Genomic DNA, 21,872 nt, shown 5'->3' with positions numbered 1-21,872 from the left:
TCCTGATATTTTGCTATGACTTATTAATAGGAGGAGGTTGGGCTGCATGCTGGTTCTCTTAGGGCCTGGTGCCTGTGCCCACAGCTGAAGCTGGGGCTGTCGGGTCTTGAGTCTCACAGTCCAGCATCAGGGAGTCCCAGGTGGTGTCACTGCTATTTCCTTATCTGCCTCAGCTGTGCATCCAGTCAGACCTGCACAGAGGTGCTGCGCTCTCCTCATTCTCTGAATTAATGCTAAGGAAGGATGGGGGGAGGGGAGGGGGCACTCAGAAAAACTTTGTTGATTTAAACTTGCTGGCTGATTGTAGGTGAATCAGGAGGCTTTGGCTAGAAATAAATGATAAAGATTTATTTGAGGGTCTTGAGATTTACAAATGGGAACTACAACGAAGCAATACCCAGAGAGTTCTGAAGAATAAAGAAAAGCTGAGAGTTCTTACAGCAAAAAGTACGTTCCTGAGAAGAACAGCCCTGCACTCAGCGTCTAGGTGGGTCCGAGATGGCAATCGTCCAAATGTCAGGTTTCTGGGCACCGAGTATTCTTTCTGAAGGTCTTCAGAGGGTTACCTACAAGTTCTCATGCCTATCTTCAGCACAACGGGCAAGATCCAACGTTTACGTTCCCAGGCTCGTTAAAGCAAGAAGAGAATAACTTCCTCATCCGCAGCCTACTTTGATTTAGCAGTTTGAGTACGCTGATTCCATTTTGCTTAGTTTCCTCAAACTGAAATGGCAGTAAGCTTTGAGGAGGGGACGAGCAGGTCAGGGATCCAGGCAACCCGCCCCCTTCTTGCTAGCCTCCGCGTTCTCCTTGGGTCCCTAAGGGCAAGCGCCCGTGACAAACATGGCGGCGGCAGCCTCGTGCGAGGGCACCTACCTGCCAGGCGGTGGCCCGGAGCTCGCCCGGCAGAGCCAATCGCTGCGCGGGGGCGGGGCAGAGGCTGGGGGAGCGGCCCGAGTGCTCGGGGACGCCGGCTCGCACCTGGTTCCCGGCAGCCGCGAGTAGGCACCGGTTGCTGCGATTGCGGTGAGGGGCGGGACGCGGCGAGGTTTGGGGCAGGAGCGGGCCGGACTGGGGGCCAGTTCGGCCCAAAGGACAGACCGTGGGGGACGGGAATGCAGTCCTCTCTGGGAGCCCCGGGGGCTGTCTGCGGGGGTGCCCGAGGCGATCAGGTTGGGGGTTGGGAGAGCCCGGGGGCAGGGCGGGAGAAGCTCGGGCTCGAGCGGAGAGGGAGCGTCCCAGCATTGGGGCTCCCTGGGACTGGGGTCGCGGTAAGCTTCGGGCCCGCATCCGTTTCGCTAAGGTGAAGGCCCTTAACTCCGGGGACGCGGTACAACGACTTGGGGAGCTTTAAAGGGACACTGTGCTGGGCTCCGTCCCTAGAAATTCCGATGTGACTGGTCAGGGTTGACGCCTGGGCTTGGGTGCTTGAGCAGGTGATTGTAACGTGCAGACTGGCTGGAGAACGGCCACGTGCTTCAGCGCCAGCTCCTGAGTGAAGAGCCCCTGGGTAGACCCCGAACTCCTCAGGGTTGGGTGGTCCTAGGATGAAGTTGCTGACCCTCTGGTGCTGCTGCAGCTACCTGCGGGGGAGGGAGAGGGAGAAGGTCCCTCCCCCATAAGGTGGAGTTTTATTTCTAACCTGAGGAGGAGGGCCGGCTGGGCCTTGCTGTGGGGAAACTGGGCAGGAAGACAAGGCTCTGGGGTGTGAAACATGAAACACAACAGGCAACTCTGAGGTCAGCTACTTGTTGAGGAAAGAACACACCTAATGTTTGTGCTTTCATGTGATACTCCTGAGGAAAGGCTGGGAATGGATTTTTCTCCCTCTTCATAGGTGTAGGAATAAACTCAGGTGGCTGGTTAGTGGTAATTCAGATGACCCTGGGCTCGCAACCTCAGATTTGACTCATTACTAGCTTTCCCCTCTGCACTAACTGCTTCTCATACAGCCTCCCGTCTTCGAGGGAATCAGAAGCAAACACCCACTTCCTCTGATACCCCTCACTCCAGGGGCCCGCCTGGCATCCTTGGTTTCCTCCACCAAATCCATCAGCCCCACTCACCCAACCAGGGAGAAGCTACTGTTTTCACCCTTTTTGGCTTTTTATCTCCCAGAAGCCTGATGGGGGAAGAGGGGAGAGAGTTTTACATCCTGCCAGGGGGTCTTTCCAAGCAGGTCTGATTCTGTCACTTCATCACCCCCCATCCCATTGTCCCACAGTAGAATCTTGTGTGCGGTTCACCACACCCTGGTGTTTAGGTCTTTCTACCTTCCTGCTCTGAGCTCTCTTGCCCATTGTTTCTGTGCTCCTTAGTGCGGTGCTGGGCACATGGTAAAAGCTTAATAAATGTTACTCTTGTCATTATCACTAGTCCTCTCTGTGCACCTGCTGCCTTGCCCCCATCTGCTCATCAGGGTGTACCATGATGATCCTGATGGACTCCCACGGAGGCCAATTTCCGACTCTATACAGCCAAGCAGAAGGCAGAGCCAAGGGGTACAGTTGGATCTGGGCGTGACACTTCCTATAGGTGCTGCTCTTATGTGGGGCTGGGCAACGCTCATATTGGCCTTCTAGAGGCAAATCAATCCAACATGTATTAGTTGAGCACCTACTGTGGTGAAGGAGCCTGGTGGAGGCAGGGAGCAGAAATCAGAGGAGGGTCTGACCTGGCCTTGCCCTTGAGCTTGGGGGCCTGAGGAGGATAACAGGCATTTGGATCCTGATACGGGAGCCGAGGGATCTGAAAAAGAGAAAGAACACCTGACTAGGAGTCCTCAGGGAGGCTGGTGCCCCTGACCTCCACTGACCTGGGCCTTGAAGAAGCAGGATTTCATAAGATGGTGGGAGGCGGTGGGCACAGTGAGGTGAGAAATGCTCAGATGTTTTAGTCAAAAACACTAGTTTTGAATCTTGGCTCTGGCACTTAATACGTCTGTGACTTGGGGCCAGTTACTTACCTTCTGAGCCTGGGTTTCTTCACGTATAAAATGAGGATGGAGATAGTAACCAGAGTTGTCAGGATTCATGAGAATAGATATGAAAGCCCGGGGTGTCCTGTGCACCCGAGGAATGGTATATAGTTACAGCTAGGGTAGTGAGGCAGAGGAAAGAGCACGAAGAAAGGTGTGGAGGTGGCACTCAATAAAGGGTCTGAGGGATGGCAGTCTGCGCCAGGCGGCGAGCAGCATCAGTGTCGGGGGCTGGAAAGACAACTTCAACCTGGGGTCTGGCTGAATGGACACTGACTGAAGCCCTTTAAAGATCATGAAACCAAACTCCAGAGACTTGGAAAAAAGGGATAATTGCTACTGTTTAGGGAGGGTCTTCTACGTGCCAGACATGACGCTTGGTGCTGTGTCTACCTTTCGCATTTCAGCCCACAGCAATTTAAGTGGTTGGCTTTATCATTCTCACTTTATATTGGGTTAGCCAAAAAGTCCGGTTAGTTTTTTCTGTAAAATAAAAGAGACGTTTTTCATTTTCACCGATAACTTTATTGATTTAGATATTTTTAGTATGTCAGCTATCTCCTGCTATTGGCTTCTAGTGGGTAGAGGCCAGGGGTGCTGCTGAACATCTTCCAATGCATAAGACAGCCTCACGGCAGAGAATTGTTTGGCCAGAATGTCAATAGCACCAAGAAACTTCACAACCACTTTTGGTATGTTCGATCTTTCACAGCGCCTTCTCCATACACTGCACAAATCTTGTTTTGCATTTCAGTTGTTTTTATCTTTTTTGAAATAATAAAGCATAACACTGAAAATATTGTGTATTTTCTTCCATCTTCAGTATTAAAATGGCCGCAGAAAAATTTGCCAGTTTTGATACGTGTTTTAAATGCACACTGATGCGACAGCTGTCACAATATAATCTAACAAAATTGTTTCAAATGAAATTAAAAACAACTAAGCACTACTGGAGCCATCATACAGAAAAAAACTAAATGAACCTTTTTGGCCAACCCAGTAGGTGAGCCTGAGGCCCAGGATATTCTGCTGCTACCATGATCTGTTATAAGTTAGTTTAAAAAAAAAAAGCCAGTTTCTGAGCATCTTCCATGTGACCGGCATGGTGCTTGGGCTCCGTGGACATCAGTGCAATCCTTCTCCCGGCACTCCTACAGAGCAGGCATTGTGGCTCCCTTCTACGGGTGAGAAAACCAAGACTCAGACTGGCTCAGTGATTCGCCTGAGGTTACACTCTTAGCAGGAACTGCATTTGGCATTAAACCCAGGCCCTTCTGATGGCATAGACATAACCTTTCCACCTCATCCTCTCAGGTTTTCTTCTCTTGTTGCCGCAGCGTGGGGGCCTGGAGCTCAGTCCCTTGCCTGCAGGGTGCACCTTCTCTAGCAACGGGGTGTCACTAGACATCTGGGTGGGAAGGGGAGCCTCACTCCCTTGGACAAAGAAGGCTGTGGAGGTGAGGTAGGGAGTTCTGATGAACCCCACCCCATCCTTGTGATGGGGGGGAGGGAAGGCTTGAGGGGTTCCATAGTAACACTCTCTAAAGCGCTCTCCATACTTAACATGCTCGGTGCTTTAGAGTCTTTTCTCGTGGACTGCTAATAATAATAGCCTTGGGAAGGTTGGCCTTGTATTGCAGATCTAGAAACAGGGGTTAAGCAGGCCGCTCCAGGGTGCACAGGTACTAAGTGGTGGAGTCAGGACTTCCGAGGCCTCCAGTGGGTCTACCTTCAGCTATGTTACTCAGAGGGTGCTGTGGAAACTTGCAGGGTGACAGGTATGTTTGTGATCTCAGATGTGGCGACAGCTTCACAGGTGCATACATGTTATAATTGATCAGACTGTACCCTTTGAAGATGTGTAGATTTTTGTATGTCAGGGGCACCTCAATAAAGCCGTGAAAAAAAGAAACATTTCCCAGCAACTGTTCCTTCAGGGGCTCAAGGTTGTGGGGAGAGGCCACCTGACTGTCTTCCTGCTTTGGGGCAAGGCAGGACCACTGTGGCCTGGGAGAACTTCTCATAGACTTAGTGGCTGGTTTCATGTGGTATTGGCTGCTTCTCTCATTCCTCCACCATTAGGTGTATCCTGGTGCCAGGCTAGCATGGCAGTGGGGATGCATACAGATCTCTTGAGTGATTGCCACTTGGGTTCCAGCAAGTCTGAGAGTGACCCCAGTGAGAGTCCCTCCTGTTCTCCCATCAGAGTCTCTTTCTCACCATTCAGTCTGTTCCTGAGCAAGAGTGGCTGAGCCCTACCCATTCTCCCAGGGAAGGAGGAGACACAAGCCCTGCCTTTGAAATCCTGAGTGGGAGCAGGCATGAGAGTCTGCTGTGCAGGTGCCGAAGGTGTAGGTCAGGGCCCAGGGAGCTGGGGAAGGTCTCCTGGGCACGGTGCTGGCTCCTGAAGGGTGGGTAAGACAGAGGTGGGGAGATGAGGCCTGTACTTCTGGTGGGAGGCTCTGACAAGAACAAAGGCCTGGCCAGAGCAGAAGGTGGCTTGAGGGTCCGAGGCAGGCCAGCCTGGATAGGCTGGGGGAGGCCAGACAGCAGAGGCCCTTGTAGGCTGGGCAGGGAGGGGAGGCCATGGCGGGCAACGGGAAAGGACAGGTCTGGTGGGGCCGTCCCTGTTGGACAGGGCCTGGAGTCGGCTCTCCGGGGCCTGACCCTGCTGGGGAACAGAAGTTTTGGCTGTGCGTGTGAGCGTATGTGAGAGTGAGGGAGCAGCTGCACACACACGTGTGCGTGTAAGGACATGCAGATGAGGCCAATGGGCAGGCTGGGGTCACAAGCACTCACACAGGATCAGCGCCTGAGGGTGGGTGAAAGCCTCTTAGGGCTGCCATAGCAAATCACCACAAACCGGGTGGCTTGAAACAACAAAAACTTACTCTCTCATGGTTCTGAAGGGTAAAAGTCCAAAATCAAGCTCCCTTTGGGAGGAGGATCTAGAGCAGGGGTGTCCAACCCTCGGCCCACGGGCCACATGTGGCCCAGGATGGCTATGAATGCGGCCCAACACAAAATCATAAATTTACATTGCTCATCAGTTTTCATTAGAGTGTGTACTTATTTATTTATTTATTTATTTATTTATCTTTAGAGGGGATGGAGAGAGGGAGAGAAACATCAATGTATGGTTGCCTTTCGTGCGTCCCCTGATGGGAGTTGGCCTGCAGGGAACCGACCTGCAACCCAGGCATGTGCCCTGACTGGGAATCAAACCGCGATCCTCTGGTTCGCAGGCCTGTGCTCAATCCACTGAGCTACACCAGCCAGGGCAAGAGTGTGTATTTAATGTGTGGCCCAAGACAACTCTTCTTCCAGTGTGGCCCGGAGATGAGTCCCTGCTTATCTCTCCCGGGCCCCGGGGGCTGTCCCCCGTCCATGGCACTCCTTGACTCAGGGTTGCATTGCACCAGGTTCTGCCTTCGTCTTCGCCTGGCATTTCCTGCGTGTGTCTGTCTGTGTGCCTGAATTCCTGTCTCCTCGAGAGGACCCCGTTGTGACCACTCTGATTCAGTGTGGCCTCATTTTAACGTGGTCACATCTACACAGACCCTGTTTCCAAATAAAGTCACACAGGTACTGGGGGTTAGGACTTAAACCTATGTTTTTTGGGGGATGCGATTCAGTTTACAGCAGGGAATTCGAGAAGAGGGAGCCCCCGGAGCTTCCCGCTGGGGGTCAGGCAGGCACACACGGGGTCATTTTTCTGAAGTGAGAATGGCAGCTTGGAGCCTTGAAAACAGAGACAGACTTAATGCCTCTGTTTCAAGTGTGGTCGTGGACCAGCAGCGTGGTGGCACCTGGGTGTCTGTTAGAAAAGCAGGGTCTCAGGTTCCTACCCTGAACTACTGAGCCAAAATCTGCATTTTGTCGGAGCCCTCAGGTGCCTTGAAAGCACATTACAGCCTGAGAAGCGGTGCTCTGTTAAAAATTGGCTTTTACGTCCTTTCCCACCTGTGATGGTCAGTGTAGCCTGCCAGTCCCCGCACGAGTCCACCTGGGTGGGAACCAGATGCCACGCTGTCCTCTGTTCTCTCTTTTCACATGACATGTTCTTGAGTTTCTCTCCCATGTGTCAAGTTTACCCACATGCTTCCGATTTCTGGAGAGCATTGGGCTTGCTCAGCTAGTCCCTTTGTTGCATTCTTAGGCTGTCCAACTTTTATTTTTTCTTAATGAAGCTGTTCTTTTTTCTTTTTTTTTGAAGAATACTTTTTAAAATAAAGATTTTATTATCATTATTTATCCTTAGAGGGGAAGGGAAGGAGAGAAGGAGAGAAATATCAATGTATGGTTGCCTCTCGCGAGTCCCCTGCTGAGAACTGGCCCGCAAACCAGGCCTGTGCCCTGACTGGGAATCGAACCGCGATCGTGGGGGTTCGCAGGCCCGCACTCAATCTACTGAGCCACACCAGCCAGGGCTCTTTTTAATTTTATTTATTTATTTTAGACAGAGGAGAAGAGAGGGAGAAAGAGAGGGAGAGAAACATCATTGCGTGGTTGCCTATCACACACCCTCCACTGGGGACCTGACCTGGCCTGTGACCCAGGCATGTGCCCTGACTGGGAATTGAACCAGTGGCCCCTTGGTTTACAGGCTGACATTCAGTCCACTGAGTCACACCCGTCAGGGCTAAGCTGTTCTTTTTTTAAATTTTGTTTTTTGTTTTATTTTTTGTTTTGTTTTATTTTACTTATTTTATTTTTTTAGAAAGATAAATAAATTAAATCTTTAAAAAAAGAGAGAGGAAAGGAGGAAGAAAGGGAGGGAGAGAAACAGTGATCTTGCAAGAGATACATCAATCCATTGCCTCTTGCATACCCCCAACTGGGGACCTGGCCCACAACCTAGGCATGTGCCCTGACCGGGAATTGAACTGGTGACCCTTTGGTTTTCAGACCAGCACTCAATCCACTGAGCCACACCAGCCAGGTGTGTCCAACCTTTTGCTGTTATAAATGTTACTGCCATGGACATCTCTACACACATACATTCCTTTGGGATTAGTTCCTTGAGGCGGAATTTCTGGAATTGTAGTGCATGAGCAGTAGTAGCTCTTACCGTATTTTATCACTCTTCTCTATCTGTGGAACTTGACACCACAGCAGGTTTCTCTCCATTGACCACACATAGGACCCTGATTTGGGAGGTCCAGTGGCAGGTAAGTCTTTGGAGCCAGACAGGCCAGCGTTCAAATCTGGCACATTTTTGCTGTGTGATGTTGGGCAAATTACTTAACACATCTGAGCTTGGCATTGCTCTATAAGATTGTTATACATTTTGTAAGAACTTTATAAAGAAAACAGTGATGTCACTGACATCCATTTATTGAACACTTTACCCCTTTAATCTTTAAGTTTCTCTGTAGAGTAGGCATGATCATCTCATTTGCCCTATTACAGAGGAGGAAACTGAGGCTTGAGTGAAGCAGCTTGGCAGTTACATTGTAGGTACATCGTGTGCCCAAGCCCAAGGTTGTAATGTAGGCCATTAAGGTCAGATAGCAGAGATGAGAGAAGATACTGAGCTCACAGCCTGAGCACGGTTGGACCGGGCTCAGCACTCACTGGACACCTACCTTTGCTTCCCACGCCTTTATCAGCTTCCTTGAGTCACTCCCGGTGTGGTAGCCAGCCAGCATTGCTTCACCTATATGTCATTAACGATCCCCCAGCTCTGTTTAACGGGCAAACTTTCTTCCAGTTAGAAATAAGTTTTTAAATGACTCCCAGGTCTGGGGTTTGGAGCAGAGCTGGCTCTGATCTTTGTAGCCAACTGGCTCCTTTTTCCTCGGGGACAAGGATGGCCAGGCTGCCCAGGGTCACGAGCGCTTCTCTGCTCCTAGGTTGAGGCTGGGCTGACAGCCATGGGGCTGGGTGGGCCCCAGGCCTGGCTATTGGGCTTGCCCACAGCCCTGGTCTATGGCTCCCTGGCCCTCTTCACCTCTGTTCTGCACAACGTGTTTCTTCTTTACTATGTGGACACCTTTGTCTCCGTGTACAAGATCAGTAAAGCTGCCTTCTGGGTCGGAGAGGTAGGTCCGTGCTGGGGTGGGAGCTGGGCTGATGGCAGTGCTGAGTCTTGCCCAGCCAGGAGCCTGGGGCAGGATGGGCTGCCCACCAAGACCCAGCAAGAAAAGCTGGAGCTGGAGGTCTGGGTGACTCCTCCGTGGGGATTACACCAGCTCTGGCCACCGTCCTATGAGCCAGGGACTATCCTGTGTATTCACATATATTAATTCAGTGGCTGGGTGGGAGTTTGATGGGGGTAGTGGCCTGTAGAGTGGATTTTAGCAGAGGGACTGACCTGAGCAAAGATTTGCAGGCAGGAAAGCTGGTGTCACCTTTGAGGGGTGGTGAGCAGGCTGGGTAGGGAAAGCCTAGGAGAGGAGGCTGCCTGGAGCCCACCTGCCCCATGTCCCCTCTACCCACAGACGGTGTTTCTCCTGTGGAACAGCCTCAACGACCCCCTCTTCGGCTGGCTGAGTGACCGCCAGTTCCTCGGCTCCCAGGCCCGGTGTGTGTTTTGGGGAAGGCTCATAACTGGTCCTGTCCCATCCCCCTCTTCTCCAGGGCTGGAGGACCCTGCCTGTGTTTGTGGGAGGTGAAGAAAGGGGGACCATTTTTAGCTGCTCTGCAGGATTCCTCCCTTCCCCGAAGTCAGAGTAGACTCTGTCTAGGTCGGAGAAGTGGCCATGCCTAAGTGCTGGCCTTGGCCTCCTGGGGGAGAGACGGACCCCAGCTCTGCTTGCCTGGCCCTCAGGACTGGGCACAGCATCACCAGCACTCGGCTGCTCTGGCAGCTTCCTTTCCCCCATCCCCACTTCAGCCCATCACTGCCCCCAACCCTGACAAAATGGGTATCACACCCCACTTCTCAGTCCTGGCAGGCAGGCTGGCCAGTGGCAGAGGTTAGAGTACCCACTGGTGAGTTGTGTTTCCTAAATCGGAGGCTGAGGACTTGAAGCTTGTTAGGACCACTCTGGGCTCTGTCATTCTTCTGGGGTCTGGGCAGGGGGAACTGGGCCCAAGGCTGCAAGGGCATCTTCCAACAGTCCCCCTCTCCCTGGCAGGTCGGGCCCTGGGCTCTCCTCGAGGGCCGTGGTACTTGCACGGGTGCGGGCACTTGGCCGGCACGGGCCGCTGCTGGCACTGTCCTTCCTGGCGTTCTGGGTGCCCTGGGCCCCCGCCGGCCTGCAGTTCTTGTTGTGCCTGTGCCTCTATGACGGCTTCCTGACGCTCGTGGACCTGCACCACCACGCCTTGCTGGCCGACCTGGCCCTCTCAGCCCACGACCGCACCCACCTCAACTTCTACTGCTCCCTCTTCAGTGCGGCTGGCTCCCTGTCTGTCTTTGCCTCCTACGCCTTCTGGAACAAGGAGGACTTCTCTTCCTTCCGTGCCTTCTGCGTGGCACTGGCTGCTGGCTCTGGGCTAGGCTTTGTGGGGGCCACACAGCTGCTGCGGCAGCGGGTTGAGGCGGCTGGTAGGGAGCCAGGGTGTCCAGACCTGGCTGTGGATAGCGGGTGAGTGGCTAGCATGGTCCTTGGTCTGATTTCAGCTCCGGACCCCTGTCTGATGCATGGCTGCCCTGGGGCAGGGGTGGCTCTGGCCCAGCCCCAGGCCGATCTTGACTCCCCTCTGCCCCACAGCCTGTGTGGAGACGAGCTGCCTGTGGGCGGCGAGGAGGTGGGCAGCATCACCTTGGGCCAGTACCTCCGGCAGTTGGCACATCATCGGAACTTCCTGTGGTTCGTGGGCATGGACCTGGTGCAGGTATGGGAGCAGTCGCCCCACCCAGGATGGCTAGGATATGGGAACACCTTTCTCAAAAACTGCGAAATCAGTTCTGGGCCTTGTGTGATGACTGCAGGGTGATTTGAAGGCAGGACACAGGTTGGGTAGTTAAAACCCTGGATTCTCGCGCCATCTTGGGCAAGTCTCAGCGCTGGAGGCAGCTGTGTCCTGCAAAGAGAAGGCATGAAAAAGGGGTGTCTATCCGGGAACTCCATGACAGTCTTTTTAAAACATCAAGTGCCACTCCAAAACACAAGTAGTATATAAACTAGCCGAATCTGGAAATAGTTTGTAGGTTATTAAGCTTGTTTTACTAAGGTGTTTCTAATTGCAAAGAAAAAGCTTTTAATTGGTGCTAATGACAACTTTATCACTGCTTCTATTAGCAAAATTGAATAAGCACCAGGAATTGGTATTAGGTTTCGCTCTGGCATTTTCCACGTCGCGGGGTGTGGGGGTGAAGGCTGCTCTTGCTCTTGCTCCTGGCCCCCCTCCCGCCCCAGCGGCCTCCTCGCTGCCGCTTGGTTCCAGGTCTTCCACTGCCACTTCAACAGCAACTTCTTCCCCCTCTTCCTGGAGCACCTGCTTTCTGACCGCATCTCCCTGTCCACCGGCTCCTTCCTCCTGGGTGAGTGAGCGTCTTGGGCGGGCTAGGCGGACAGAGGCGCCCAACTGCAGGCACCTGGGTGGGGGAGGGCTGACGCTGCTGTGAGGGTGCAGCTCCGGCCCTGCGCTCTGTGTTCCTGAGGAAGGGGCGGAAGCCTGTTGTGGGCAGGAGGGCGCAGGGCTGCTCTCATGGTGGTCCTCTTGGTGCTGGTGCTGCCCAGAGGCGCTGGGGCACGGGGTCTGGGTGACAGCAGAGACTGTTAGTCACTGTTATGGGTGTAAGACCAGAGTGTGAGTATTTATTTATGGATGAATAAATAAATAAATAAATAAATAATAAGCGTAAGTATTTACTATTTATTTATTTACTTATTTATAGAGGGAGGAGAAGGGAGGGAGAGAAACACCGATGTGTGGTTGCCTCTCGCACGCCCCCTACTGGGGACCTGGCCCGCAGCCCCGGCGTGTGCCCTGACCTGGAACCCAACTGGGCGCTCCACCCACTGCGCCGCCCCAGCCAGGGCGAAGCCTGGACTGCCTATTCACTGTCCGGCCTTGGGTGTGTTTTACTTGATCTCTTCGGGTTTCCCTTTCTCACTGATAAAGCAGGAGTGATAATAGTACTTACGTTAAAAGTCCGAGAGGATTGAATAAAAGGATGCAAATTCGCTGTCAGCAGGGAGCCTGGCATGTGGTTACGTAGCCTCTGGTTCCCTCGTTTTAAAAGGTGGGGAAGATTGTGGAAGTCGCCGTGGTGCCCCTGACAGGGCCGCACCCCTTCTCCTCAGGCATCTCCTATGTCGCCCCCCATCTCAACAACCTCTACTTCCTGCCCCTGTGCCGGCGCTGGGGCGTCTACGCTGTGGTGCGGGGACTCTTCCTGCTCAAGCTGGGCCTCAGCCTGCTCATGCTTCTGGCCGGCCCGGACCTCCCGGGCCTGCTCTGCCTCTTCATCGCCAGGTACGCCCTGCCCTCCCGCACCCCATGCCTCTGTCCCTCCCCTTCACTCCTGCCTGCCTTCTCTCTCTGCTGGCAGCAACCGTGTCTTCACTGAGGGCACCTGTAAGCTGCTGACCTTGGTGGTCACTGACCTGGTGGATGAGGACCTGGTGCTGAACCACCGCAAGCAGGCGGCCTCTGCGCTCCTCTTTGGCATGGTGGCCCTGGTGACCAAGCCAGGCCAAACCTTCGCCCCGCTACTGGGCACCTGGCTACTGTGCTTCTACACAGGTGAGGGCCGCGGGCTGGCGAGGGGCTCTTGAGGCTCCAGGGGGGCACAGCTAAGCTGGCACACCGACTGGCAAGGCTCTCGGTCCGAGAGGGGGAGAATGGCAGCCTGCTGACACTGGCTGGGGCTAGGCCACCCTGGGCTGCCACACCGCCTCTGCCCCTCCCCACAGGAGGAGGAAACCTGGGTCTCTGGGTCTTCCTTTCTTTCAGTAGTTCATTCATGGGTTCAGCGGACGGGGGTGGAATGCTGTCTCCACCAGGAGCTGCGCCGGGTGCTAGGGAGGTAACAGCCAGACATTCGTGGTCTTCACCGTCATGAGGCTTGTATTCTCCTCAGGGAGGAGGGGGCTGTGGTGACATAACAGCCAAACGAGAAAACAGCCGTGGTGACAGTGCAGAGGTAAAGACACAGTGGGTCTTCGACAGGTGTGGTTTTGCTCGAGGTTGTTTCATTATAGCATTGACAAGATACTGTAGGAACTTAACTCTTGTTTGTATCAATTAGCCTATGGTAAAACTGTTTCATCACACACTGTTTCACTTAACATCACACAGAACCTATTGATGGCATTGAGTGAGGACTTACTGTAGTGTGACTGAACAGCTACTTAGTGTGGTCTGGCAAGGTCTCTGAGAAGGCGACACCCAGGATGTAAACCGAATGGGAAGGATTTGGTCTATAAAGATCCTGGTGCATCCCAGACAGAGGAGTGATAGGTGCAAAGGCCCAAGGTACCAGGAGTGCTTGGATGAAGCTGGATAAAGGCTGTAGAGAGCAGGGTGTAGTTTGGATTTTATTCTCAGTTCATAGAGAAACTGTTGGTGAACTCTGCCTCCTGGGAGCACACCTGCACCTTTCCCTTCCCTTCTTCCCCCACAGGCTTGTACCTCCTAAACTGCAAGGGTCCCCGAAATATTTCCAGCCAGGGAGCAAGGGGCAGCAGCAGGTCATCCCGGGCTCACCCCCTGAACCTGTCTCCAAGGCCCCCTTTTCTCTGGTTTCTCAGTGAGCCAGAGCAGCCCTGCCTAGTCTCTTTCCTGTTACGTCTTCAATCCTAGGCTTTACTTCCCTGTTTCACTGTCCCCAGCTTTCATAAGTGTACTCTAAAAAAAAAAAGAAAACCCAAACCAAAAATACAAGAAACTATTGGAAGGGTTTTAAGCAGGGGTGACATGGTCTACCAATTTGTACTTCTTACCCTCTCACCTCTTCACCCGTTCCCCCCTAGCGCCCCCCATCTGGCAGCCATCAAAATGCTCTGTATCCATGATTCTGTCTCTGTTCTTCTTGTTTCCTTAGTTTGTTTTTTATATTCAATTGTTGATAGATTTATATTTTTTACATTTTATAGTTCATAGTTTTGATCTTCTTTTTCTTAAATAAATTCCTTTAACATTTCCCTTTCTCTCTTTTGAAAAAATTTTATTTTTAGAGAGAGGGAAATAGAGGGAGAAAGAGGGAGAGAAACATCGATATGCAAGAGAAACATCAATGGGTTGCCTGTCACATGCCCCCACCTAGGAACCTGGCCTGCAACCCAGGCATGTGCCCTGACCGGGAATCGAACCAGCAACCCTTTGGTCTGTAGGCTAGCACTCAGTCCACTGAGCCACATCAGCCAAGACAACATTTCATGCCGCCGTCCGGCCGCAGCTTATCTAAGGGTCCCACAGGTGAAAGTAGGCGTCGGCGATGGGTAACAGACGACCACACGCCTCAAAGGACAGTGAAGCTCTGTTCCATTTATTGCAAGTACAAGCTGATTTTTTATGTTTTCATTTTTGGCATTGATTAATATTTTGCAGGTGTTTTGTTTGATTAGTTAAGTAGAAACAATCAATACAAAGGTAACCAGGAAAAGTACAAAAGTTCCCATACATTCAGTTATATAAGACAAAAGTTAATTTAACTAGGAGAATTATTAATCAAACAAATAGAAGTGGTTGTATGTATAGAGTTTGAATGTCTTAATATTTATTAAGTTTCTCAGAAATTCATTATGGGGTAAAAAGACACGCTAGACTGAGTAGAGGCAATAGGCAATTATAAGGCCTTTTTGATGTCTAACTTAGCTATCTATCTTGCTGTCTAAAATGTTTTTTGTGTACTGTGGACTCTAACTCCTTGGTAGTTGTTTCTATGTGCTTAGTTTGTAATAGCTAACCAGCTTCTTCTGTTTTTATGCCTGTCTAATTCTAATTGATATATATTCCTATTCAAGGTAAAGGAGGGGCTGTTATTCTAACAACTCTTTGACAACCAGGGGCTATTTTCTTAAAGGGGTTTTGCTATTCTATGAGGCAGTTCTGTGGGAATACGTATTTTTCCCTGAACTGTTCTTTCTTGGGTGGCTTTCACAGGAACAAATAAGTAAAGTACAATGCCTAAATTCAGCCAGGGTGATATTGCTTAGGACTTGAGCCAACTGTTGTTTTTCCTCTGAGAGTGGTCATTAATTCTAGGAGATTCCAAATTATCAGAAGTGCAAAGGTTAGAATACTAAGAAACAGTGAGAATAAAAGCAACACCATATATCCACTAATGCCACGTCCGTCCTGCTGGAAAACGCTTCTGTGAAGCCGTCATCTCCAAGTCGTGACTGTGTCAACCGACATGGTTAGACTTCTGTGAAGTCTTTGTCCCCAAGCTGTGACTATGTCAGCTGACCTGGTTAGCACTGGACGTGGCAATTTCATATAATAATGGTTTGGTGATGATGAACTCCTTTAATTTTTTCTTGTGTGGGAAGCTCTTTATCTGCCTTTCAATTCTAAATGATAGCTTTGCTGGGTAGAGCAATCTTGGCTATAGGTCTCTGCTTTTCATGACTTTGAATGTTTCTTGCCAGGCCCTTCTGGCCTGCAACGTTTCTTTTGAAAAATCAGCTGACAGTCTCATGGGTACTCCCCTGTAGGTAGGTAAGTGATTTTCTCTTGCTGCTTTTAAGATCCTCTCTTTATCTTTAACCTTTGACATTTTAATTATGATTTGTCTTGGAGTGGGCCTCTTTGCATCCATCTTATTTGGGACTCCCTATGCTCCCTTGCATGTCTATTTCCTTCACCAAATTAGGGAAGTTTCTTTTCATTATTTTTTCAAAGAGATTTCCAATTTCTTACTCTTTCTCTTCTCCTTCTGGCACCCCTATGATGTCAATGTTGCAATGCTTGAAGTTGTCCCAGAGGCTGCTTACACTATCCTCGTGTTTTGTTTTTCTTTTTAATTCTTTTTTCTTTTTGTTGTTTTGATTGGTTGTTTTTTGGTTCCTTAAGTTCCAGATCATTTATTTGATTTTTGGCTTCATCAACTCTACTGTTGTTTTTCTATAAATGGCTCTTTATTTCAATAAGTGTACCCTTTGTTTCTGACTGGATCCTTTTTATGCTGCTGAGGTCCTCACTAAGTTCCTTGAGCATCCTTATAACCAGTGTTTTATTTATTTTATTTTATATTTTTAGAGAGAGGGGAAGGGAAGGAGAAAGAGATGGAGAGAAACATCAATGTGTGGTTGCCTCTCACATGGCCCCCACTGGGGACCCAACCTGCAACCCAGGTATATACCCTGACTAGGAATCTAACTGTGACCCTTTGGTTCATAGCCCACGCTCAATCCACTGAGCAACACCAGCCAAGGCATAACCGGTGTTTTAAACTCTGCATCTGATAGATTGCTTATCTCCCATTTCTTAGCTTTTTTTCTGGAGTTTCAATCTGCTCTTTCATTTGGGCCATCTATCTTTGTCTCCTCATTTTGGCAGTCTCCCTTTGTTTCTGTGTATTAGGTAGAGCTGCTTTGACTTTGTGCCTTGGTAGTGTGGCCTAATGTAGTAGGTGTCCTGTAGGGTCCAGGGGCACAGCCACCCCTATCACCCAAATTAGGTACTCAAGGTGCACCATTTGTGTGGGCTGAGTACACCCTCCTCTTATAGTTGAGCCTTGGTTACTTTTGGCAGAACAATGGGAGGGATTTACCCAGGCCAGTCAGTGGCAAGATTGGCTGTGACCACTGACCACCAAGCTCTGCCCTCTGCAGAGGATCACTGTGCAGGGGCAGGGTAGTGGTTCTCCAATGTGGTCTGTAGGGGTTTCCCAGGTGATACACGCCAAGTTCAGTCCCCATCTGTGTTTTTCCTAGGGCCACTCTGCATGAGCTGTAAAGCAATATGAGATGGCTGTTACTTGTGCTGGGCTTGGAGATTCCCAGGTGAAGCCACGCTGTGAATCCAGGCTGGCTGCTGCTGCTGCTAGTGCTGGGCCTGGGGCTCACTGAGGCCAGCTGTTGCTTGTTTGAGAGGACTTAGGGAGCCAAGACCAGCCATTCACAAGGAAAAGCAGCTTGGGCGGGCCTGTAAGTTGGGTGGGGATCTCCAAAGCAGGTCAAACAGAGTTAGCCAGGTAGATGGAGTCTCAGATGTGGCACCAGTTTGCTGGCTCTGTGGGGAGAGGGTTTAGCAAATGGACAACAGACTCTGCTTGCCTTGATGCCAGACACTTCAGTTTCTCCCTTTCAAGATGCTACCCCAATGCTAGAGCTCAGAGGAAGTGAGTCTGAGTAAGTCCATGTGTGGGTTCTTTCAGAGGAACTACTTGGGGCTCCATCAGTTTCTTCCACTGACTCACTCCTACTGGTTTTCACTGCCAGAAGTTGTGGGGACTTATCTTCCTGTCACTGGAACCTTGAGCTGGGAAGGGCACTGGTGTGGGCCTGGGACTCCTCACTCCTGAGATATCCCTCCTGAATTTTTATCCACCACACGTTCGGTGATGGGCCAGCCTGTTTGTTCTACATCTGCGCCCCTCCTGGGTAGATGTGGTGTCTTTAATTCCATAGTTGTCAGAATTCCATTCAACCTGATTATTAATGGTCCAGAGTAATAGTTTTTCTGAATTTTAGTTGTAATTTTGATGTGGTTGTGCAAAGAGTGGGCCATGTCTGCCTATGCCGCCATCTTGACCAGAAGTCCCCATTAGTTGTTTTTTTTTCTTTTTAATGTATTTTATTCATTATGCTATTACAGTTGTCCCATTCCCCCCATTCATTCCCCTCCACCATGCCCCCCCTTTAGTTTATGTCCATGTGTTACAAGTTCCTTAGATTCTATAATTCCCCTACTATTCTTGCCCTCCCCCCTGTCTATTTTCTCCCTACTGTCTATGCTACTTATTCTCTGTACCTTCTCCCCTCTTCTCCTCCTCCCACTCCCCTGTTGCTAACCCTCCATGTGATCTCCATTTCTATGGTTCCGCTCCTGATCTAGCTATCCTCTTAGTTTGCTTTTCTTTTAGGTGTGGTTGTTAATAACTGTGAGTTTGCTGTCCTTTCACTGTTCATTTTTTTATCTTCTTTTTCTTAGATAAGTCCCTTTTAACATTTCATAGAATAAGGGCTTGGTGATGATGAACTCCTTGAATTTGACCTTATCTGAGAAGCACTTTATCTACCCTTCCATTCTAAATGAGAGCTTAGCTGGATAGAGCAATCTTGGCTGTAGGTCTTTGGATTTCATGACTTGGAATACTTCTTTCCAGCCCCTTCTTGCCTGTAAGGTATTTTCTCTTTTGAGAAATCCACTGGCAGTCTGGTGGGAAGTCCTTTGTAGGTGACTGTCCCCTTATCTCTTGCTGCTTCTAGGATTCTCTCCTTCATTTTAATCTTGGCTAATGTAATTATGATGTGCCTTGGTGTGTTCCTTCTTGGGTCCAACTTCTTTGGGACTCTCTGAGCTTCCTGGATTTCCTGGAAGTCTATTTCCTTTGCCAGACTGGGGAAGTTCTCCTTTATTATTTGTTCAAATCAGTTTTCCACTTATTGCTCTTTCTCTTCCCCTTCTGGTACCCCTATAATTCAGATGTTGGAATGTTTAAAGATGTCCTGGAGGTCCTAAGCCTCTCCTCATTTTCTTGAATTCTTTTTTTAAATTTTTATTTAACTCTTGTTCAAGTACAGTTTTCTGTCTTGTATTCCCAGCCCTGCCCCCCCCCCCACCTTTTAAAAAATTTTATTTAAATTGAATTCTTGTTTCTTCCTCCTTTTCTGTTTGGTTGTTTCTTTCTTCCTTCTAGTCCACTCCCTTGATTTGAGTCCCAGTTTCCTTTCCATCACTATTGGTTTCCTGTGCATATCCCTTCATTTCACTTAGTTTAGCCTTCATTTGTTCCTCTAGTTTGTGACTAAAATCAACCAGTTCTGTGAGCATCCTGATCACCAGTATTTTGAACTGTGCATCTGATAGGTTGGCTATCTCCTGGTCGCTTAGAATATTGACTCTGGGGCTTTGAGCTGTTCTTCTGCTTGAGCCATAATGTTTTGGTCTGTTGGTGCCTGTTACATATGAGGGGCAGAGCCTTAGGTGTTCACCAGGGCAAGATGACTCAGGTCACTGGGTTGTGACGCTGTATGTGGGGGCGGGGTCAGAGAGGGGCAATGGTGTTTGTTCTGCACTCTTGGATTTCTGTCCCCTCTGCTGCTTCCCACAAGCAAATGGAGCCCCCCTGGTGCTAGTTCCCAGGTGTGTGGGCCTGTGTACCCTCCAGGACCCTGTGGGTCTCTCCAACAAACTCTGTGAGCCTGGGAGCCTCTCCCGGCACTTCGACCCTGAAAGTTTTTCTAATTGGTGCTTTTAGGCTTTAATTCCCACCCCTGGGGCCCTCGTTTGCATGGTCTGTCTCACTGGTTGCTCCTTTGCCTAGTTTATCTGAGTGTGAATATGTGACCACGGTCAGCCAGCCACCTTGCGCCCCCACTGGGTCCGCTCGTTGCCACCCCATGCCTGGGATTCGCCAGCCGCTGCCTGTGCGCCTGGGTTGGTCTGGCCACTTTTTCCTGTGCGACCCCGCTCTGCCAGTTGCTGACTCCGACCCTCTTATCAGTATGGCTGAATGGTTCGTTGTTGTCAGACTTCTGTACAGTTCAATTTTCTGTCTGTTTTGGTTGCGTTTTTGTTGCTAAAACTTTGTTGTCTTTAAACTTGGTTGTGCGAGGAGGCAGTGTTTCTACCTACACCTCCATCTTGGCCAGAAGTGGTTGATTCTTATATGTAACTTGACCAGGGATTGAACCACAACCTTGGCATATGGGGATGAACTCTAACCAATTGAGCTACCCAGCCAGGGCCTGATGTGTACTTTTAAGAGCTGGCTCTGGTTGCTACATGGAGAATGTATTGTAGGGAGGCAATGGGAGCAGTGATAGAGGCTTGGACCAGGGTGGTGCTGGGGGCTGGAAAGAAATATGTGGGTTGAGATGTGTTTTGGAGTTGGTACAGGTGAAGGATTGGTTGTCGGGGAGCATTGAAGTTAACCAAGGAATGTAGGAAGACTTTAAAGTCTTTGGCCCCAGTCATTGGGTGGATGGTGGTGCCATTAACCGAGAAGTGAAGAATGGGAGAAGCAAGGTTGGGGGAGGAATGAAGAGTTGTATTTTGGCTCTGTACATGTATCATTTGAGATGTGGTGCCATGGACTTTGTGGGAGCCCAGGGCTGACCCTCTTACTTCTGTACCCTCTCTTGTCCTAGGTCATGATCTCTTCCAGCAGCCCCCACTGATCCCTGTCGGGAGTGCCCACCTCTGGCCAGAGCCCCCAGCCCCACCCCCAGCTCAGGCCCCAACGCTCCGCCAGGGCTGCTTCTACCTGCTGGTGCTGGTGCCCATCACCTGTGCTCTGCTGCAGCTGTTCACCTGGTCCAAGTTCACGCTGCATGGGAGACACCTGCACGTGGTCAAAGCCCAGCGCCAGAACCTGTCACGAGCTCAGACCCTGGACATTAAGACAGTGTGAGAGGTACAGCAAGGCCATCCTAATGAGGACACTGCCCATAGCTCTGGGCAAGAGCCACTTTTTCCAGCCTGGTGTTCTGCTCCCCTGCCTTCCTTGGTGCGGCCTGGAGGCCAGATGGCAGAATGGGCTCCTCTGGGTCTGAGCCAGGGGTGCCAATGGGTCTGAGATCCTGCTTGGCTGTCTGGCCCAGCTTGGACAAGGGCTGGGCCAAATTTGCTCAGGGACCTGCCCCCACCCCACCATGGGGAAAAGTAAGAAAAGAACCAAGAAGGGAACCAAGAACCCAGTCACCACCTCAGACTCAGGGCCCGCAGCTCCTCCCTGTATCCACCCAGCACTGACTACAGACAGAGGTCCAGCTGACCATCTATTGGGGATGCCCTGTGGTCACATGGGGCTGCCACAGGGAGGCCTATCCCACTACCTGGCTGGGGCTGGCGCTGCCTGTAGGCTCAGGAACCACTTTTGATACCACACAACTGCCCCTTTCATCTGGTCCTGGGAAGCTGACTGTAGCCCCACCAGCCCCTCCCTTCACCTTTCCAGTGGGTTCTCTGCCTCAGCAGCGCCTGAAGTAGCGTACCCCCACTGCTGCAAGTGCTTCCCTGCCCCCATGTGGCCCCTCAGGAGATTCTGTTCATCACGGACAATTAAAGTCCCTGTGTTCCCACTCCCACGGTCTGTGCTATGTGTGGGAGTGGTGGGTTGGTGGGTTGGCAAATAAGACTCCTCAAGTAACACAAAAAGCACTCAGAGGGAGGCCGCCCACGTCATTCATGGCAGTCACAGGGAAGACACGTGGACCGGTGACCGCATGGGCACTTGGGAGCAAAAGGCCTCCAGGTAGTAGCCCCACTGCCGGACTTGGTGGTTAGGGAAGAGCGCTGCTCTTAGGCCAGTGGTCCTCAACCTTGGAGACACCAGGGAGCTTTAAAAAATGTCTACACCCTGTCCCCCAAGATCCTGCTCTCACGGGTCTGGGGTATGGCCCAGGCACGCGGTTTCTGGAAAGCTCTGCTTTGGGTTAGTGTTTCTTAGCCTTGGCATCCCAGGCCTCTGCTTAGATGCCAGGAACACACCCTCCCTCCCTCTCCTGCCCTGTTGTGACAACCAGATTGGTTGTCAGGCATTGGTAAATGTGTATGGGTGGCAAAACTGACCCCGACAGAGGAGTTCTGCTCTGGGCCAATGATTTGTTGAGGGTCTGCATAGTATCTAAGAATGTGGGCCCTAGGGCTATACTGTGGAGTTCAAATCCTAGCTAATAAAGGGCAGAGCTTTGGGAATTACATTACTTCTCTGTGGTTCTGCTTCCTCATCTATAAAATAGGTGATAAAAATACCCCATGTAGGGTCATTGGATCAAATGGGATAACATTTGTAATGTGCCTGGCAATTTCCCTGCAATTATGGAGAACTGATTAATCTGAGTATCTGAGCATTGGCCCCAGGAACTGCATCTTAATAAGCTCT

General features: G+C 50.8%; 1 protein-coding gene across 1 annotated transcript; it reads left to right on the top strand.

The window, feature by feature from the left end:
- Window positions 1–942: 942 nt before the first annotated feature.
- SLC68A1 (solute carrier family 68 member 1) lies at window positions 943–21,688 on the top strand. Its single transcript, XM_037064040.1, has 9 exons — window positions 943–1,026; window positions 8,833–9,021; window positions 9,421–9,503; window positions 10,060–10,512; window positions 10,639–10,762; window positions 11,315–11,411; window positions 12,178–12,349; window positions 12,426–12,619; window positions 20,137–21,688. Exons 2-9 carry the CDS (start codon window positions 8,854–8,856, stop codon window positions 20,397–20,399), a joined length of 1,554 nt encoding a protein of 517 aa, XP_036919935.1. The 5' UTR covers window positions 943–1,026; window positions 8,833–8,853; the 3' UTR covers window positions 20,400–21,688.
- The last annotated feature ends 184 nt before the right edge of the window (window positions 21,689–21,872 follow it).

The sequence above is a fragment of the Sturnira hondurensis genome, unplaced genomic scaffold (genome assembly GCF_014824575.4).
Source record: "Sturnira hondurensis isolate 20B ecotype Veracruz unplaced genomic scaffold, ASM1482457v3 Scaffold0014854, whole genome shotgun sequence".
In the NCBI taxonomy this organism is placed as follows: domain Eukaryota; kingdom Metazoa; phylum Chordata; class Mammalia; order Chiroptera; family Phyllostomidae; genus Sturnira; species Sturnira hondurensis.
The sequence above is the reverse complement of the archived record's forward strand: the minus strand, read 5'-3'. Positions and strand labels throughout refer to the sequence as shown.